The sequence below is a fragment of the Plecotus auritus genome (genome assembly GCF_963455305.1).
Source record: "Plecotus auritus genome assembly, chromosome: 3".
Taxonomy (NCBI): Eukaryota; Metazoa; Chordata; class Mammalia; order Chiroptera; family Vespertilionidae; genus Plecotus; species Plecotus auritus.
The window spans coordinates 87,269,270-87,288,928 of NC_137772.1; the positions used below are offsets into that span (position 1 = coordinate 87,269,270).

Consider the following 19,659-nt stretch of genomic DNA (forward strand, 5'->3'; position numbering starts at 1 on the left):
GGGTGGGGGTGGTGGGAGGATGGAGGGATGGGAGAGGGTCGGGGTGGGGAGGGTAAGAGATTAACCAAATAACTTATATGCATAACCCATGGACACAGACAATAGTATGGTGAAGGCCTGGGAATGGTGTGGGGAGGGGGGGTTGTCAATGGAAAAAAAGGGGGGACAACTGTAATACTTTCAACAATAAAGATACATTTTAAAAACAGAATAAACAAAGCAGCATTAAAAATAAGTCAACAGAGTTGAGGAAAAAGAATATGGGATAAGAAGGATGATCACTTAAGTATAGAGAACAAACAGACAGCTCTGATGGTGGTGGTGGTGGGCAGGGTGGAGGGATTGGGCAAAAAAGAAAGAGGTCACTGACAACAGTGTGGTGATTGTGGGGTTGGGGGGGTGCACAGAGGAATGGGTGGAGGTGGAAAAGGTGTAAGGGGGATAAATGGTGATGGGGAAAAATAAAAGAAAAAAATAAGAAAAAAATGCAATAAATAAATAAGTATTTTATAGACATGTGTGCCTCCTAAGGAAGACAGGGTGAGAAAAGTGAGTAACTTCAGAAGGTAGAGATAAATTCTCTGTATGTTTGACTTATTAATATACTTAGAGGTAGAGTATATTCCATCTTAAATCTATGAAATGAGAATTTTCTCTTCTTAAGAACTGTCAGGTTGAGAGTGGCACGTAAATTTAAGATAAAATATTGTATAAATATTTAAACATGGAGGCCGAAAAGAATAGGATTTTCTTCCTTTAAAACAAATGTTTTCCCTAACATGTGAGAGTTTATAAATTACTCTGAAAACACTTTTAAATTTGGAAGAGTCAATGTGCTAGCAGTATGTTTTTCTCAAATAAAAGACAATTCAGAAATAAAAGTTCATTTGAGGAAAAAACAAGCAAACTTTGCTTTGAAATTTATGTTTATTTATACTACTAGTGGCCCAGTGCATGAAATTTGTGCACATTAAAAGGGAATTAGAAGAAATATTTTAATATTGCTATTTGCTCTTTCTCTATAATAGAAGTGTCAGAGATGAAAGAAAATTAGTAAAATGTATATGAAAATCTTCCTCCTGTCAGAGTCTGGGGTGTGCTGCGGGACCTAGAGTCAAGTCCCCGCCCACCACCCACACGCGCTTTGAAAACGCAGGAGACCCAGACCCGGCCGACCCCACCCCCATTGGGTGAGACCCAGACCCTGATGGCCCACCCCCATAAAGCCCCTCAGGGTGGGGGGCACAGCCTCAGGTCCCCCAGCCCGGCGCTGGGTGGGGGGCTCAGTCTCAGGTCCCCCGTCAAGCCCTGCTGGGCAGGGGGAATGGCCTGAGGTCCCTCACCCCGGCCAGGCGCCATGTAGCCTCAGGTCCCTGCTGTTTGGTCATGATGTTATGGCGTCCCAGCTAATTTGCATATTCCTCTATTATATAGATAGTATATCATCTATATGCTTTTGGTTGGGTGCTTGGACCTAATTATGTGTGTGTGTGTGTGCGCGCGCGTTCTTTTTCCCCACAAATGACATTTGAAACTAAAGATCTCAGATTATTTTTTAAGAGCTCAGATTTTAACCCAAATCTTCTTATCTCTACCTAAATTTTCCCCAGTGAATCTCATTTGGTTATGTTCACCATCTCTTTGGCAAATCTTTCCCATGTATTAGAAACTTAAATGGGAATAATAATAATAATAATAAAACCCTCAGGAGTACCAGTGGGACAAGGCAAATGTAATGTGGGGGTGTAGGTAGCCAATTCTGACCATGGTACTAAGATCTGGGAATATATTGTAGATCAGGAAGAAGAGCTGCATTTTGGTGCGGTCCCCTAAGGTAAAATAATCACCCAGTCAGACATGGCTCAAAGTACCAGGTTTAGCAAAGGTTTATCTTCTTTACGAAGATAAGTAATATTCACCTCAGAATATCACATTGGGCCTTTTAAAAATAGGGAGACTATGAGACTATGAGACTATGAGACTATGAGATAGGCATCATCACTGCACTATTTGGGAGGACAAAAGGGAAAATGACAGCATCTCTCTTTTGGGAATTTGACTAAAGATCATTAACCAAACAGTCAAAGTATATTCTGATTTCAGCTCAGGAAGAAGGTGCTGTAGAAGACTTTACAAACAGTGGTCTGGTATCATCTCCCCATGTGAAAACTTCCCTCTTCTACAACATCTCTTTTTAGTTATATGTAGTGAGATGACAATTATTTTTCTATCCATACCCATTTTATTCTGGTTTTGTTCCCATTCAGTAAGCACTGTGGTTGGATTACAGAACAAGAAAATAACACGTCTCAGCAAAAATATTTTCATTCAGGGAAAAAGAATATATATATGTTTGTTTGTTTACTTATGTTACTCCTCTCCAGAGAATATTTTTTTCCATTTATTTGTAGCGAGAGTGGAAGAGAGAGGGAAAGTCAGAGGTAAACATTAATGTGAGAAAAACGCATCGATTGGTTGCCTCCTGCATGAGCCCTGACCAGGGCCCAGGCAGGCCGGGGAGGAACCTGCATCCAAAGTAGATGTTCTTGACTGGAATTGAACCTGGGATCCTTTGGTCCACAGGCCAGTGCTCTATCCTCTGAGCCAAACTGGCTAGGGCAAGTATCACTTCTTTTGTATTGGTTTTGTTTTTGTTTTTGCAGATGAGAGAAAATTAAGATTACATTAAAAATGCAAAGGATGTTAGAATAGGAAGGAACTTTATTAATCTTATGGAGATGACTATATATTCTGGCCTCACTAGGGCAGTCTTATTTTATATCTCTTTTTACACAGTTATTATTAATAGCACCCATACCATTTTTAAAAATGTCCTAAAGTGATAAGTTACATAGTTATGCTATCCTATATAATAAAAGGGTAATATGCAAATTGACCCTAACGGCAAATGACCAGAAACGATCAGTCACTATGATGCACAATGACCACCAGGGGGCAGATGCTCAACACAGGAGCTGCTCCCTGGTGGTGTGTGCGGTCCCACAGGGGGAGCATTGCTCAGCCAGAAGCCAGGCTCACAGCTGGCAAGCACAGAGGTGTTGGCAGGAGCATCTCCCGCCTCCGCAACAGTGCTAAGGATGTCCGACTGATGGCTTAGGCCCAGCGGGGAGTAGACCTAAGCTGGCAGTCAGACATCCCCTGTGTGCTCCCGGAATGTAAGAGGGTGCAGGCTGGGCTGAGAGACCCCCCTGAGTGCACGGATTTCATGCACTGGGCCTCTAGTCTATAATAAAATGCCCTCTTTTTACCAATAGGTTAAAATCTGTTTCTCCCTGACCAGGACATGCAGATTGAATGTACAACTATCTACTGAATTCCCAGGCCATTGCCACCCTTAAAGTAAAAGGCTGATAATTGGATAGAAATACACACATAGAAACTGTAGATTTCACTAAAGGGCAATGATATAACATCACTACTTTTAAGCTGCCCAAGACACTGAAATTCACAGATGAGGAAAATATGTTTTGAATGTATAAATTGTAGTCTACTATTATTTCCACCCCAAGGGAAAAATCCCCTCATCTTCCACATCTGCAATAACTCTATTTTTAGCTATATGCAGTGGGTGGACAACTAGTTGTTTCCATCCCCATCTTAGGCACAAGTGTGACCACCTTATTTCTAGGCTCAATGTATTTTGCTTCCACTCATAAGTACTAGAGTTGGAATTAATGTGCCATGGCAAGAACTTTTCACTTTAGAAGTAAGGCCAGTAATAAATAAGTTAAATTATTTTACCTGTCTTCCTTAGAAAATTACCAACAATTTTATTTTGATTGAGCTTACCAACTAATATGTATTTTTTATTTCAAGTTGTATAAGAGTATAAAAACAGTTATTTTTAAATCATAAGCCTAGTTTCCAAGAACCTAGAATTCTAATTATATAAATTTGTTAAAGGTAATAAAAACTATCCTATTCCCAATTGAAAATAAAGATTTAGTTTATTTAAAAAGTAAAAAAAACAACATGAGCAGTAATAGAAGTTTGCATATTAAAGACAATTTCTTGAACTTTCTAATACAGAAGATAGACCATACTCATTAAATTACCAAACTAGTTCCAAAATGCCCACAAACACTGCTAATCAATCAGCAAAATCATATTTTACAGAAAGCTTTACGAATTAGCTCTGACACCAAACTGTGAGTGTAGGTAGCTAGATAATAATAAAGGAAGGGAGCAAAGGGAATCAGACATGAAGCATAATAAACCAGGGAGCTGAAATAAACATTGGGCATGCTTCCCTGGGCAGCTCTAGCATTCACAGGCTCATTCACCCACTCCAGGAGACCATCGCATCCTCCAGCCTTGGGACTTAATCCTTGGGCAATCCCCAAGCAATCTCCTAACAGGCAAGAAGAGTCTCTCCAGGGAACTGCCGGCCTGGTACCAGATTACCAGAATTATTGGGGTAAGGAGGAGAGGAAATTCCTCTGCTGGGCGCATGCACAGTAGAAGCCAAGATGGCAAAGGGGAAAATCCTTCTATTATGAGGCATGCCTAGTAGAAACTAAGATGGCAACTATAAGGGGCAGAGCACAGCCTAGGGAAGAATGAGATTGGGTAAGAGACACAGAACCCCAGAAGAGCCAGGAAATGGATTGGTTAGGGGGAAGACCCATCAGAGGCCTGGGGGAAAATTGGGAAATTGATAGGTTATTTTGAAAGGGCACTTGGTCCTTCCCAAGCCCTAAATAATACAATCCAAACTTAACAAAGCTCTCTCTCTCTCTCTCTCTCTCTCTCTCTCTCTCTCTCTCTCTCTCTCACACACACACTCACACACACACACACACACACACACACACACACACACAAACACACAATCTGGTAACACATGCTCACTCTGTGCACTTGCACATTCTCTCTCCATAGCAGCCATGTGGGCCTAGCAGCTGCCTTAGGCCTGGCAGCCTCAAGGACTCCAAGCGTAGACTCCAAGCCTGGGTACAGCAACATAGCCAGGAACAGACTAAGCTAGCTGGATGGGGACAGAGACTAAACTGGACTAAGCCTTGGCATGGACAGAATTTCTGGGCCTGATGAAGACAAGGCTGGAGTTTTTCCACAGTGGGAATGAGGGAGATGAGACCTGGGGAACCTGGGGAACCCCAGTAAATCTTACCACAACACCTCAACCTCCCATGCATGGGTCCTCCGAAATGGTTTTCTCACAACTCCATAAAATGACCCCATTTCTACCAGCAACAAAATCACTCTTCTCAAAAAATATTTACTCACTCATTAATAATATAAACAAATTTACTGATAATTTCTAACATAACTCTATTTTGAGCCTTTACCACAAAAGGGAAATATTTGTTTTTCTTTAAGAAATCTTTGAAGAAATTGTTAAAGCTTTAATGATGTATTTTTATTGGCATATATTCTGATATGTTTTTATAACAACTTCAAAGAATAAATGAGGATCATGTATACATTTAGGATATATATGTATATATGTGGGTGTACATATAAACACATAAATATAGCTGGACTATAATATTCCTATATGAAACTAAAGTTAAATAATAATTTTAAAGTAATTATTGTGCCTTAGGAATTTATGCTAATTATTTTTATAGACAAAGCATTGGAATCTTTATCATAAGTTAATAAGTTATGCATTTTAAAAATGGTTTTCTAATGACTTTGCATGGATTTAACTACTCTACTAATAAACTATGTCAACTACCTTTCTGGTCTACAATATTTGCAGGATTCTTTGGTAAGGTTAAGTTCGTAGCCTGTAATTACAAAATAAAAGCCAGGCAACTGGCCCACATGAAGCAAACCCCCTGATTTTCACTGCCTCTTTCATCTGTCAAGCTAAAATAAGTAACCAAAAATCTCTTAAGTTAATATAATTATAAATTTAGAAACTATCATAAAAGAAAAATATATGGTAACATAAATAAGGGCATCTTAACTAAATACATATTATCCCTTTACATTGTTTTCACATTTGTACAATGATTTCACACTAGATTAAGAAATAGCGAGAGTCATAGTAATTCAACAAAAAGACAGAGACTTAAAGAAACAAATATTTCCCTTTATTTGATTATATTACATCTACTCATGGAACATTCAAAATTGAAATTCTCAATTTACACGCTTCTAAATAATGCTATTTAACTGAAAGCCAGCCAGCAAATAGCAACATATATTTGAAAAGTTTACTTGTGGAAAGTAATTCTACTCCAACTTAGTTTAGTAGGTATAAAGTAGATTCTGAATTATCAGCATTATTCAGAGAATTAGAACAGTAACACTCAATAGCATTTTATCAGTAGTGAGTTTGCCTTACTCCTTCGCCAGCTGCACACTGGTAGGTTTTGCTCCAATAGGTATCCCGTACTTGTGCAAAGTGTTAATTAAAATCTCCCTCATGTCGGTGTTGTAGGAATCAAAGTCAAACACGTTCCTAACCACACTGGAGAGACCTTCTGTGGGAAATTTCTGCATTAAAAACACACACAACTTATTACGTATATGATAAATACACAATATAAGTACAAAACTGATAGAACAATAATGATACAATGAACTTTAGCAGACATTAACAGCCTGGTCTCATAACCAGATAGGAGGAATATGTGTATTTTCTCTTTTAATTTTGCTCTCATGACTTGGAATTTTTCTTTTTAAGTAAATATTAGAATTTGAGGGGCCTAGTTCCTTCTCTCAAACGTTAAACCATGTTAGACGCTGGTTTCAGTGCCTTCCACTGCTTTCTGAAATTTCCTGACTTGAAAATAAATACCAGGTTGAACAAATAAAAAAATACTGTTTAAACAGAGCAGAGTACTGAATATCTATACAGAAGTATTTAGAAAAGTCAAAGGTCTATGAAGAAATGAAAATATGATAACAGAACAAGAAAAGACAGAGGGAACATCAAGTACAGAGCACAGAGAAGTGAGGTGCAGCAGAGGGGAAGAAACAAGTTCCCAGTGGTGTAAATACACACTATAGGTTCCTCTGGGTCCTTCACTGGCCCTGTCTTTTCTCACACACTGAGATCTGAGCTGGGCTTATCATGGTTTTACTATCAGTATAAAGCTTTCTATATTCCTTTGCTGGTTTTCCTTGGAGGGTTGGGGATGGGGCAACGATCAAGATTCATGAGGTTGTAATTGTTAGCTTAAAGTTCATTTTTTTTTCTTATTTCATAATTATTAAATTTTTATTGAGCATTCTTCCAACTCATTACCTTAAATGATTCTGAATAGAAGAATATGATTACATGAGTACAACAACACATGAGTTTTTTAAACAGTACAAAGCAAATTTTTAACAAATATCTTATAAATTATAATGTAATGTCTAATTGTTATGTGTACAGTTAATTCAACTGTGCATACTTACAAGCTACCTAATTTCTAAGCAAACATCAATTGCTGAATTTAAAATAACTAGACTTATAAACATTATATCTAATAATTAGATCTAACAATTATTTGTTATAAATAGAATTTACATAGGTTTTTTGTTTTCTTTACCAAGGTAGGTAGACTACACATTACACATGGCTACAAGGAATTTCATTCTCCTGTTCATTTACTCTATCTTATAAAACTGTCTTGCAGTATTTACAGATATATAATTAATATTGTTGGTCCCTAGTTTTTTTTCTATACCCAAGTCTTTTATTTTCACTCAGATACTATGTGCTTGTTGTATAAAGCCAAATAATAATAAAGTTTCCCTGCTGTCTCACTCTCTTGTCTCCTTCCTCCTCCTCCACCCCCCAACCAGATTTCATGGCTCCTTGGTAATGCCATGGCATAGAACTTCGCCAAACTCAATTTAAAGGCTAAACATAAAATGTCCACTGGTCTTACAGATTTAAAATCTAGATTACAAACACTTATATCACCTGAATCAGTATAATATTTACAGAAGTTGAAAGATTTGGTATAAATTAAGCTGTCTAAAAGAAGATTGATGGCTTATTTTAAACCTTTATGCACAAGTGTTTGCCATACCTGTAAGTGCTTGACTATGTTGACAACTTCTCTGGTAGAATAAGGGTAGCTAATAATCCCCTGGTCAGCTAAACTCCTCAGCTCTCCAAAGGCAGCCACGAGCTTCTGAAGGATGGGCTCTGGCACATTTGGTCCATATTGCCTGAGCATCTCAAGCTCCGAGTGGGGCTTGGGATTATCAACTGCATGGCAGCTAAAAATATCACCTATAAGAGAAAAAAATTCACATTCAGCATGCAACGAATCCATTATACTGCCGTAGGAAATATGCAATGGTTATTTAAAGAGCCACCGGTTGGTCACAAAAGCAAATTTTTAAATGTGTAAAACTGCACAGAAAGCCCATTCACAATAGGATGATGAGGAAAAGACAGTGAATGACTACAGTTAAAGAAAAGGAAATTGAGTGATGTGTGGTTTATTCTGCATAGGTTTGCTTCTATTAAAAGACTAACACTTGGATACAATCTCATTGGGAGATACTCAAATATAAAGAGCAAAAAAGAGAACCTCTCGTGTGTTTCTGCCATCCCACTTGCTCCCCCACAGGAACCTGTGTTAACAGTTCAGTGCAATTATTCTTTCAGGTTTTGTTTTTTTAAAATGCACACATACAAGCATATATAGTTTTGGTAATTTATTCCTTTTCTATTTAATTGGAAAATAATCTTCATATTGTTCTGAGACTGCATTTTTAACTTTAACACATTAAATATCTTGAGAAATTATATACATCTATCTCATATGCATGCTTTATGTATACTAAAAAAGGGGGAATCAGCATCATCACTCTAAATAATTTATACCTTGTGCAGATTGTTAGAATATATGTTAGAAGTCAGTTTTGGAAAAGCAAACCTGCAGAGACTATGTCTAAATTAGAATCAAGAAAAAGAAATGTGGAAACACAAAATATTTTATCTGTAATTTAGGCAACTGAGAATATACTAGAAAAATATAATCTATGCTCAAGAAAGATGACTTACTTACATCAAAGTTCATGTAATTCTACTGATTCATAATCCAGGAGACGAGGAACAAAAGGGAGTTAAAGTAAATAAATTTGCATTTACGATGTTCATTTTAGAAAGGACATCTAGATCTTTGACTTAGAAACCATTCGAATCATTGTTTTATCATTATTACATATTTATAACAGCAATGGAATAAAACGGAAGTACTGAAGAAATCACTGCCTAAGAAAGGAAATCCAGATCTGTTGGCCAGAAAAATCATCCTAACCTTGTATGTCATAGACTAAATCCATTAAATACAAATGTGAAGAATAGCTTTTGCCTTTTTTTGCTTATGATCAAATGTAACGCTAATATAAAGCTATAATTACCCCTCATTAATTCATCCATCAAATAATTATTAAGTGTCTTCCGTGTGCCAAATACTATTCTAGGTTCTTTACATGCTTCAGTGGTCAAAAACACAAAATCCCTGTCCCCATGCAGTGTTTATTCTGGCATAGGGAGACAATAAAAAATAAGAATAAATGTTAGAAATTCTACGTTTCAAAGAAAAGCAGAGGGTAGGACATCAGAATGGTGATGGTGGGGAAGTCAGTCAGGCAGGGCCTCATGTCTGAAAATTCAGGTATTGAGGAAAAAAGCATTCTAGGAGAGCTTGCAGCTAATACAGACCCTACAGCAAGCATAACCTGGTATGTTCCTGGAAGAGGCAGCAAAGCAGAATGGTTGGAATAGAATGAGTGATGAAGAGAGCCAAATAAAAAATGAGGTCAGAGAGAGAAGAGAATTTGGGAGACATGCTCTTCTAAAGAAATTCTACACATGTACAAGTATAATCTTGTACACATATCCCTCTTGCCTTTTTTTTTTTTTTTTTTACTAATTCAAATGGTAGACTAATATACCCACGGTTCTGATTTACTGTATTTTGAAAATTCTTTTTTAATCAGTATGGGTAAACGTACCTCAATCTTTTTTAAAAACAGCTGCATTGTATTCTATTGTGTGGATATAATAGAATGTCTTTATCCAGTCCCATTTGGATTGTTTCCAATTTTTTGCTACTATTAAAAAATGCTATACTGCCTATCCTTGTACTTATATCATTGCATGGGTAACTCCCTTAGATGAATTCCTTGATGTGGAATTACTAGATCAAAATTCCTCCTAGGACACTGAGCCTGCTCATGTTGAGTATGAGAATTACCAGTATCCAGAATTACCTACTTGCCATAGAAAGATATGTCCTTCTTAAAGGCTCCTGGTGGTTAAGGTTAGCCAAGGGCCTCTCCAATCAGTCTTCTGAGCTGGCCTCCAACCTTTTCATAGTTACGGGGATGTAACAAAAACCAAACACTAAAAACCATTCCTTACTTTGTATTTTACTTCAAAGAGGCCCTAAACAACAAAGTATAGTGTAACTGTTTAAGGAAACAGGCTCTGGAATCAGACCCAAGCTTTAATAGCTATTATCTAAGTGCCCCTGGAAAAGTAGTTAACCTCTCAGAATATCAAATCTTCTCTAAAATGGGGATAACAAGTACTCTCCCAGGAGGCTGGGATGGTAACACTGCACTTCGAAGAATTCACGGATAGCCATTACAGGTGTTACTAAGATAGCATTATTATTGCTATTGCTACTGTATTTGTTATTATCATTTATTGCTTTTACCTAAAGTACCGAAGAAATCATTGCCTAGGAAAGGAAATCCAGGTCTGTTGGCCAGAACAATCATCCTAAAATCAGGATGAATCACTATAACATTTTCTCTTCCGTTGACATTAGCAGAATCTGAAAAACAAAATTTCTATTTACTCTTTATTGACATTTAATAATTCTTAAGAATATCAAGTTATAGCCCTTAAATAATATAACAAGTAGTCATACTGTTCAATTATATTTGAAAAACACTAAAAATATGGTTATAATGACTTGGTTACAGAAAAAAACTTTATTGAGAAAGTTTGCTTAAGAACAGAATACTGATAAATCATATACTAATTATACAGGAACTTGCATTTTTATGTAATTCAATGTATATTTATTTATTACAAAAGCAAATTTGTCCAAATGTCTTATAGTATTTTAGTTTGGCTTGAGATGCTGTTATTCCTTAAAAAATGAAAATAAGAGCCCTAACCGGTTTGGCTCAGTGGATAGAGTGTTGGCCTGCGGACTGAGGAATCCCGGGTTCGATTCCAGTCAAGGGCATGTACCTGGGTTGCGGGCACATCCCCAGGAGGGGGCATGCAGGAGGCAGCTGATCGATGTCTCTCTCTCATAGATGTTTCTAACTCTATCCCTCTCTCTTCCTCTCTGTGAAAAATCAATAAAATATATTTTAAAAAAATGAAAATAAGAACCAATAACAAGGAATAATCCAAAGCACACTCAAGGACAATCGAAGCATCCTTTAGTTTTTATCAAATCAGCAGCTGCATCATTTTGCAGAGAACCTGCCACTATGCAGCTAAGGAGTGATTCCTATTCAAATTATTCACTCTGAAACTTAGCCAAAGAGAATAATGGTCTTGGACACAGTCAACTCATTTGTGCAATGCTGATTTATTTCCAATGAAAAAACTCTACCATAGTTCTTAAAATAAGTAATCGCAAGTTGACTGGAGCTTTTTGTGTGCAAATGTTTAAGGTATTAAGGGAATTGAATACTATCATTAAAAATGATAGTCGTGAAGCACCTGCAGTTTCATTTGAGTCTATAAGAACCTGCACTTGCACTTTTTTATGATACCAAAAACTAACCTTTCAATGTACCATACAGTCTTAATAGTTTTAGTGTTTGATCTCCATTAATTTTAGTAGTGGCAAATAATAAGGTATGTGGTCACAGGCAAAATTTAATTATTAGTTAATTAAAATAAAAAATGATAAAAAATGAAAAATTTTAAAAAGCAAAGAAAATAAAAAAACATAGCTTTAGAAGTGATGCTTTATGAAATCATGTTCAAAGGAGCTTCAGGGGCTCTTGTGTTTAAAGCATTGTTTACAAATAGGAACAGACTGTTGAATCTCAGAAGGAAGGCGGTGGTAGGTGGGTGGGTGGGAAGAGATCAACCAAAGAACTTGTATGCATATATGCATAATCATAGACACAGACAATAGCGTGGTGAAGTCTTGGAGGGAGATTGGGGGGCTAGAAGGTGTCAATAGGGGAAAAGGGGGATGAAGATTAAAACTAATAATAATAAAATAAAATATTGTTTACAACCAAACCTGAGTTTAAAAAGTATGATGACCCCTTTACTTCTAGACTATCTTTAAAAAATATATGAGAAAAAGTAAGGGTTACCAGGATATAATATCACTCTTTAACTAGAATTTGTTTCAGCAATTCTTTCTTGCTTTCCATTTTACTGTCCTCATAATGCCTCTAAAAAGGGCAGGCAGAATTCTAATCCTAAGAGTCTGAATGATCTTTCTCAGAGATAATATTCAGGCTGTCTGACTCAAATTCTCATTTTCCCCATAAATTCATTATGAAACTGAAATGTTAGAATACTTTTATTAGTGCTGAGTTTCCCGGGCTCAGACACAGAAATCTTGTAATGACAAGGCCCAAGAAGAACATCTCTGTGGTGATGCACTTGTACATTTTTAATAAGGTCTTTTTAACATGTTCTCTTTGAATACTGAAAATTTTAGTTACCAGTCTCAACTTGTTTGGTTACTCTGCTATTGGTTATATATTTTCAATGGCTAGTTAAAGATTGTGAAGTCTTTTCATGATACAAAATTTTTAAATTATAAACTAGAAAATGTTCTCATATTGCATTAGACAAACTTAATTTTTCTTTGTAGGTTAAACAGACGGATTAGATTCATCTACCTACATTTTCTCTAACAACAACAGGAATAAAATAAGTAAATAAAAGGAAGAAGATAATCTAAAACAGAGGGTAACTTCTTCCCGTGGCAGGTGTGTGTGTGTGTGTCTATAACATACCTGTGTACACACACATCTATTCAAACACAAATGTGATAAATATATATAAAATAAAATACCCAGAAATTTTAATAATTAACTGAGATAATAAAGACATTAATTTTAATAGTGTAATAGAAACATGATAGAACTTTAAAAAATTCCAAGTAACAATAAAAGAAAATATATCGCATAGTAATTGAGAGATGAATATAGTAAGGATTATATATTGGTAATTTCAGAGCAGAAAAACTTGAAGGTTGATCTGTCCTAAAACTACTATTGAAATTTTCAAAGATTCACTCTGACTATAAAAAATGAAACTGAGAAAGCTAAGTTCAGACATTTGATTTTTGTAAATAACTGTCAGTAAAGACAATTTGAACTTAGACTTGTTATTTGGAGATAAGGAGCCAGCTAAGGGTGTGATTGGATACCACGGAGCAAAAGTTGCATACAGTTATGGAAGAGTTGCTTTTTCATACTCACTTGCAACGATGCGTCTTCCATCTGCTAGAATCATTTCTCCATTTTCTACTAGAGTTTTTAAAATACAGGTGACATTTGTTGGGGCCTTGTCAGCCTCATCTACTACCAGAACATGACCCAACTTTACAGCTTTAACCTTTGAAGACAGAACATTTACCATAAACAAAACTGAAAGCAAACATTTAAAATTTCATCATTCAGTGCTTAGGATTTATAATAGCTGGTTAAGTTATGCATATACAGTCACATAGAAAGTTTGTAGCAGAGCTGGAAACAAAATTTATGGATCACCACAAAAAGCTTCTCATAGTTACTAAACTGCTAACTGTACAGTAATTTATTTCTCTTTAGCAGTATAATTATTCCTATTTTGGTGATGTCCACAACATATTACACACCAGACTAGGGGAGATTTAAAACAAGTATGACAAATAGAGAAATTAAAGTGTCATGGGGGTGGAGTGAGACATTACAACAAATGGTGGATTTCAGAACATTGCATTTGTATGGCTCTGAAAGAGTATACAATTTTTACAGACCAGAATGGATTGTGAAGAGGTGGGTATTCGAGATAAAGAGTTTTAATGGTCAAACTCAAGAAATCCTGAAGTATTCTGAGGGAAGAGTGAATAAGAATAGTCTATCTTGTCTGAAGCAGAGGTTAAATGTAAGAAAAGAGAATAGGGTCTGTAAGGGTAGATCAGGTCTCTACTAGTAAAAAACATGTACTTTCCCTCACTAAGTAATGGGATGTAACTAAGATATATGAGTCCAGAAATTATCGGAATGGAGCTGGGAGCTATACTTTAGGACATTTAATCAGGCAGCAATATGCAGAATCGAACAAAGGGGGATTAGCATAATAACTTGGTCCAAAAATGGTTTTGCACCTGATTTTAGAGAGAAAGCATGGGGAAAATGGAAATAAAAAGCATTAAATTGATCTCAAGAGTTTTTTAGAGGTATAATCTATAGTCTTGGCAACTGATTAGATGGGAAGAGGAGAAAGAAAAAAAATAAGAAAAACTAGTAGGTTTTAGGTGATTGACTGAATGGTAACATTATGAAAAGAAAGGTAGAAGCTATGAAAACTCTTTAAAACATTTTTAGAGAATGGATAGGAAGAGATACTCAATGAATTTAACTATAAACCCAAAGATTACATTTTTAAATAGTAAAAAATACCTCATAACATAAAACGGGCCAAATCATAAACTTTTCTCATTACATAGTTTTGGCAAATAAATGTAAGGAAATACAGATTGAGAAGTAAGTGATTCCCTCTACCACAGATATTTTATTCCACATTCTTAAAAAACCGATAAAGACCTTTCTTTTTAATATCAGGGTAAAAATAAACTGAATTTAAAAAGAAGATAACTCATACAGCTTCTTCCCCCAACCTCAGCCTTCACTTCTCTGTTCAGGGAAAGTCAGGGCCACACTGGGAGAATTCAGGCAGGAGTTGCAAAGACTCCAGGCATTGGGGTCTGGATCACACAGGTTCTCATGATGGCTTACTGTGACATTGCTGCAAAGCCATTATCTACACAGAGGGGTAGGCCAGGCAGGACAGGATTTCTCTGAGGCCTTATGTGAGAAGCTGGGGAATAGCTCTTTCCAGTTGCCTAAAACATTTGGTTAATATTCTACTTATTAAAATCATTTTAAAAAACATTCCAGAAGCATTATCTAATTTCAAACTCTACACATTTGAAAAAAAAAAAACAACCACAGAAAACTTTCTTCTTTTTCTTTTTTAAATTCTGGAATGGAAAAGAAATCATTAGAGGATTTCAATCATTCCCTAAATCTCTCACTCTGGAGAGAGAACAGAGTAAGAAACCATGTTATTTTTCCCAAATAATTTGCAATTAAACATCCACTCCCCAAATGACATAAATGAGTGCTTTCCAGTTAAGACTGAAATATATTGAAATCTATGGGAGATTCCATACTCCCCCTACTCAAAGGCTGAAATACAACTACCATAAAAAAACACATAGTAGAGAATATTCATATAATTGGATTACTAACCAAAGGTGAGTCTTCATACACAATAAGTCCATCTTTAACAGAAGGCTGAAGAGTAAGGGTTTGTACCGTGGTGTCCCTAAAATTAAACCAACACAATTTATAGTTAGTCAGGAAATACACTGACATTTGATCATGAATAAATACAGAACACAAGAACACTTCCTATTTTCTTTTTCTTCATTATCCTGTCTTTCAACAAATGAATAAAAATAGCAGATGGAATTCTATTCAGCAACAGTATTTTGTAGATGTAAATATAAATTACAAGGATTTGGAAATTAATCAAGGTTTACAAATTATTCAAGTTCTTTACTTCTCTTTTTCCTTCCAGATAAAAAAATTGATCACTTCTCTTTCCTTTGTGACCATTTCACTCCTCAAAATCACCACCTGATGGTGAAGAGGAGAAATTAAAAATATATATTTGTAAGATATATATATTATATATATAATCCTATCTAATAAAAGAGTAATATGCAAATTGACCACACATCTGCTACACCCACAAGCCACGCCCACAAGCCAATCAGGAGCACATATGCAAATTAACCCAACTTAGATGGCTGCGGCCACGGAGCGAGCAGGAGGCTTGGGTTTCCCTGGCAATGGAAGAAGCCAAGCTTCCTGCACAGCCTGGCCAGCCCAGGCCTCCGCTCAAGGCTACAAAGTTCAATTACAGAAGATAAATAAATCCCAGATACCAGGGACTCCACTTGGGTCACTGGGGCGCATGGCCGACCTGCAAACCACCACAGGCCCCTCGCCCAGGCTGCCCCACCCCCCAAGTGAACCCCCACCCTGATCCAGGACACCCTTCAGGGCAAACCAGCTGGCTCCCACCCATGCACCAGGCCTCTATCCTATCTAATAAAAGAGTAATATGCAAATTGACCATCACTCCAACACACAAGATGGCTGCCCCCATGTGGTCAAAGATCCTGCCCCCATGTGGACACAAGATGGCCACCACAAGATGGCCAGCAGGGGAGGGCAGTTGGGAGGGATCAGGTCTGCATGGGAAGGCAGTTGGGGGGGACCCAGGCCTGCAGGGGAGAGCAGTTGGGGGGACCAGGCCTGCAGGGGAGGGCAGTTAGGGGAGACCAGGCCTGCAGGGAAGGGCAGTTAGGGGCAAAAAGGCTGGCAGGGGAGCAGTTAGGCATCAATCAGGCTGTCAGGCAGAAGGGGTTAGGGGCAATCAGGAAGGCAGGCAGGCGAGCAATTGGGAGCCAGCAGTCCTGGATTGTGAGAGGGATGTCGGGCTGCCCGTTTAGGCCTGATACCGGTAGGATCGGGCCTAAACGGGCAGCCGGACATCCCTTGAGGGGTCCCAGATTGGAGAGGGTGCAGGCTGGGCTGAGGGACACACCCCCCGTGCACAAATTTCATGCACCGGGCCTCTAGTTTTAAAATAATTTTGATGGTGAGTTTGGTGATGACTGGCATGTTGACACACCAGTTAAAGCAAGTCTATGAATTATGTCTGGCCCTGGCCCATTCTGCCATCATTAGGCAAAAGCCAGACTACCTCACCTCACTCCAGGATCCAGGGATTTTAAACATATCTGCAGCGATCATGGCAATCCATTTTATTTTCTTAAATTTACCTGCTCCTCTTTTCCTGATCATCCCCCACCCCTCCTTTTAGATATTCAGAAGTATTAATAGTAAGCTGTCTTGATGCTATGTACTCCTCACTGAGGAAATATGTTCACTCTACCCGTGATTATTTTTGGAAAAGGTGTGTTCATAAGCTGCAGTTGATAGATCCAGACATTTTAAAGGGGATCAATTTTATATCTTCACATTTTACTATGCTCTATCTTAAAAAAATTATCCTACAGCCATCTTGATCACATCATACAGAGAATTAAATTACTTTTAAATGTAACTCCTTTCTTTACAAGACTTCAAAGTAGTTTTTTTCAAACTACCCTAGCACTTATTCAAAGTAAAATGTACAGTTACAATGGTGTTGTTTTGAGTATCTACTATGTGTAAGACACTACTTGGAAGGGAAACTTCAGACTTCAGTGCTATAACATACTTTTGAAACTTCTACCCAAATTCCAAATTTTACTATATTTTATCAAAATTGTAAAATGTCTATCAATTAGAAAAAAATCATATGAATATCATAAACAAAGTAAACTTCATATATACTAGTAAGTCAAATCTTTTTTTGCTTTAGCAAAACATAGTTAATCAAAATCAGTCCACTGCTTTGAGAGCCAGTAGAGAGGAGATGGAAAGAAGCCTAAAATTAGAGCAATCAGGATTTAAATTCTAGTTCTTGCCAATTATCGACATACTAGAGGCCCAGTGCACGAAATTCGTGCACGGAGGAGGGGAGTGTCCCTCAGCCCAGCCTGCACCCTCTACAATCTGGGACCCCTTGAGGGATGTCCGGCTGCCCGTTTAAGCCTGATCCTGGTGGAATCGGGTCTAAACGGGCAGTTGGACATCCCACTCACAATCCAGGACTGCTGGCTCCCAACTGCTCACCTGCCTTCCTTCCTGATTGCCCCTAACCGCTTCGGCCTGCCAGCCTGATCACCCCCTAACCACTCCCCTGCCAGCCTGATTTATGACTAACTGCTCCCCTGCCAGCCTGTTTTCCCCTAACTGCCCTTCCCTGAAGGCCTGGTCACCCCTAACTGCCCTCCCCTGGAGGCCTGGTCAACCCTAACTGCCCTCCCCTGCTGGCTTGATCACCCACAACTGCCCTCCCTTTCAGGCCTGGTCCCTCCCAACTGCCCTCCCTTGCTGGCCATCTTGTGGTGGCTATCTTGTGTCCACATGGGGGCAGGATCTTTGACCACATGGGGCACCCATCTTGTGTGTTGGAGTGATGGTCCATCTGCATATTACTCTTTTATTAGATAGTATAGAGGCCTGGTGCATGGGTGGGAGCCAGCTGGTTTGCCCTGAAGGGTGTCCTGGATCAGGGTGGGGGTTCCCTTGGGGCGTGGGCGGCCTGGGCAAGGGGCCTGTGGTGGTTTGCAGGCTGCCACGCCCCCCGGTGACCCAAGTGGAGGCCCTGGTATCTGGGGTTTATTTATCTTCTACAATTGAAACTTTGTAGCCTGGAGCGGAGCCAAGCCTTCTGCTTGCTCTGTGGCGGCAGCCATTTCTATTGGGATTTATGTATCTTCTATAATTGAAACTTTGTAGCCTTAAGTGGAGGCCTGGGCCCACCAGGGTGTGCAGAAAGCTTGGCTTCCTCCATCGCCGGGGGCAACCCTAGCCTCCTGCTCTTTCCAGCTCCATGGCTGCCACCATTTCTATTTGGATTTATGTATCTTCTATCATTGAAACTTTGTAGCCTTGAGTGGAGGCCTAAGCCAGCAAGGGCAGGTGGAAAGCTTGGCTTCCTCCATTGATGGGGAAGCCCAAGCCTCCCTCCTGCTCTCTGTGGCCATAGCCATCTTGGTTGGGTTTATTTGCATATTCGCTCCTGATTGGCTGGTGGGCGTGGCTTGTGGGCGTAGCAGAGTGATGGTTAATTTGCATATTACTCTTTTATTATATAGGATGATCTTGGGTTAAGTAAAAAAATCCACCCAGGAGGCTCACTGATAGAACACTTGGAAAGCATCTAGCACAGTATATGGCAGGTAAAAAGTGCTCTTATATGTCAACTTTAACAGTTTCCTGTTATCATTATTGCTGCTCTTATGACTGAAAGTTACTTGCCTGTCTAACTTCTACTTGATCTGCAAGTTCTTAATGTCGACAGTATTTATAGAGAATCCTCTCACTGACCCCTTTCAGGCTGGGTTAGGGAGCTTTGCTGTCTATTTCTCCTGAGCCCTGGATCTCTCCCTGTTTTAGCCCTTAACAACTTATAGTGTAGCTGCTTATTTTAATATCTATCTTTCTACACAGATGGTAAGATTTAAGAATGTAGACCCTCTATCTTGATCTACCTTGTCCCTCATCCTGTCCCCAGCATCTAATGGATGTCTGGCTCACAGGAAGAATTTAATAAGTATCCTATCTAATAAAGAGGGAATATACTAAATGACCCTCACATCATTGCAAAGATGGCGGTGCCCACAGCCAATAAAGAGGGAATATGCTAATTGACTGCCACGCCCTCAAAGATGGCAGCACCCACAGCCACAGATGGCGGTGCCCAGTCCCCTCAGCCCAGCTGGGGCGGCAGGCGTGCGGTAAGGCCAGGCCCACCCTCAG

At 38.5% G+C, this 19,659-nt stretch overlaps 1 protein-coding gene across 1 annotated transcript in view; it reads right to left on the reverse strand.

Moving 5' to 3' along the window:
* The window catches only part of VWA8 (von Willebrand factor A domain containing 8), a 407,937-nt gene that overhangs the window by 161,570 nt on the left and 226,708 nt on the right, over positions 1–19,659 (reverse strand). The window contains exons 22-26 of the mRNA XM_080659387.1: positions 15,466–15,541; positions 13,429–13,564; positions 10,668–10,787; positions 8,019–8,224; positions 6,338–6,489 (exon numbers count right to left, since the gene is read on the reverse strand). Coding sequence (XP_080515513.1) covers positions 6,338–6,489; positions 8,019–8,224; positions 10,668–10,787; positions 13,429–13,564; positions 15,466–15,541 — 690 coding nt within the window. The remainder of the gene's footprint in view (positions 1–6,337; positions 6,490–8,018; positions 8,225–10,667; positions 10,788–13,428; positions 13,565–15,465; positions 15,542–19,659) is intronic.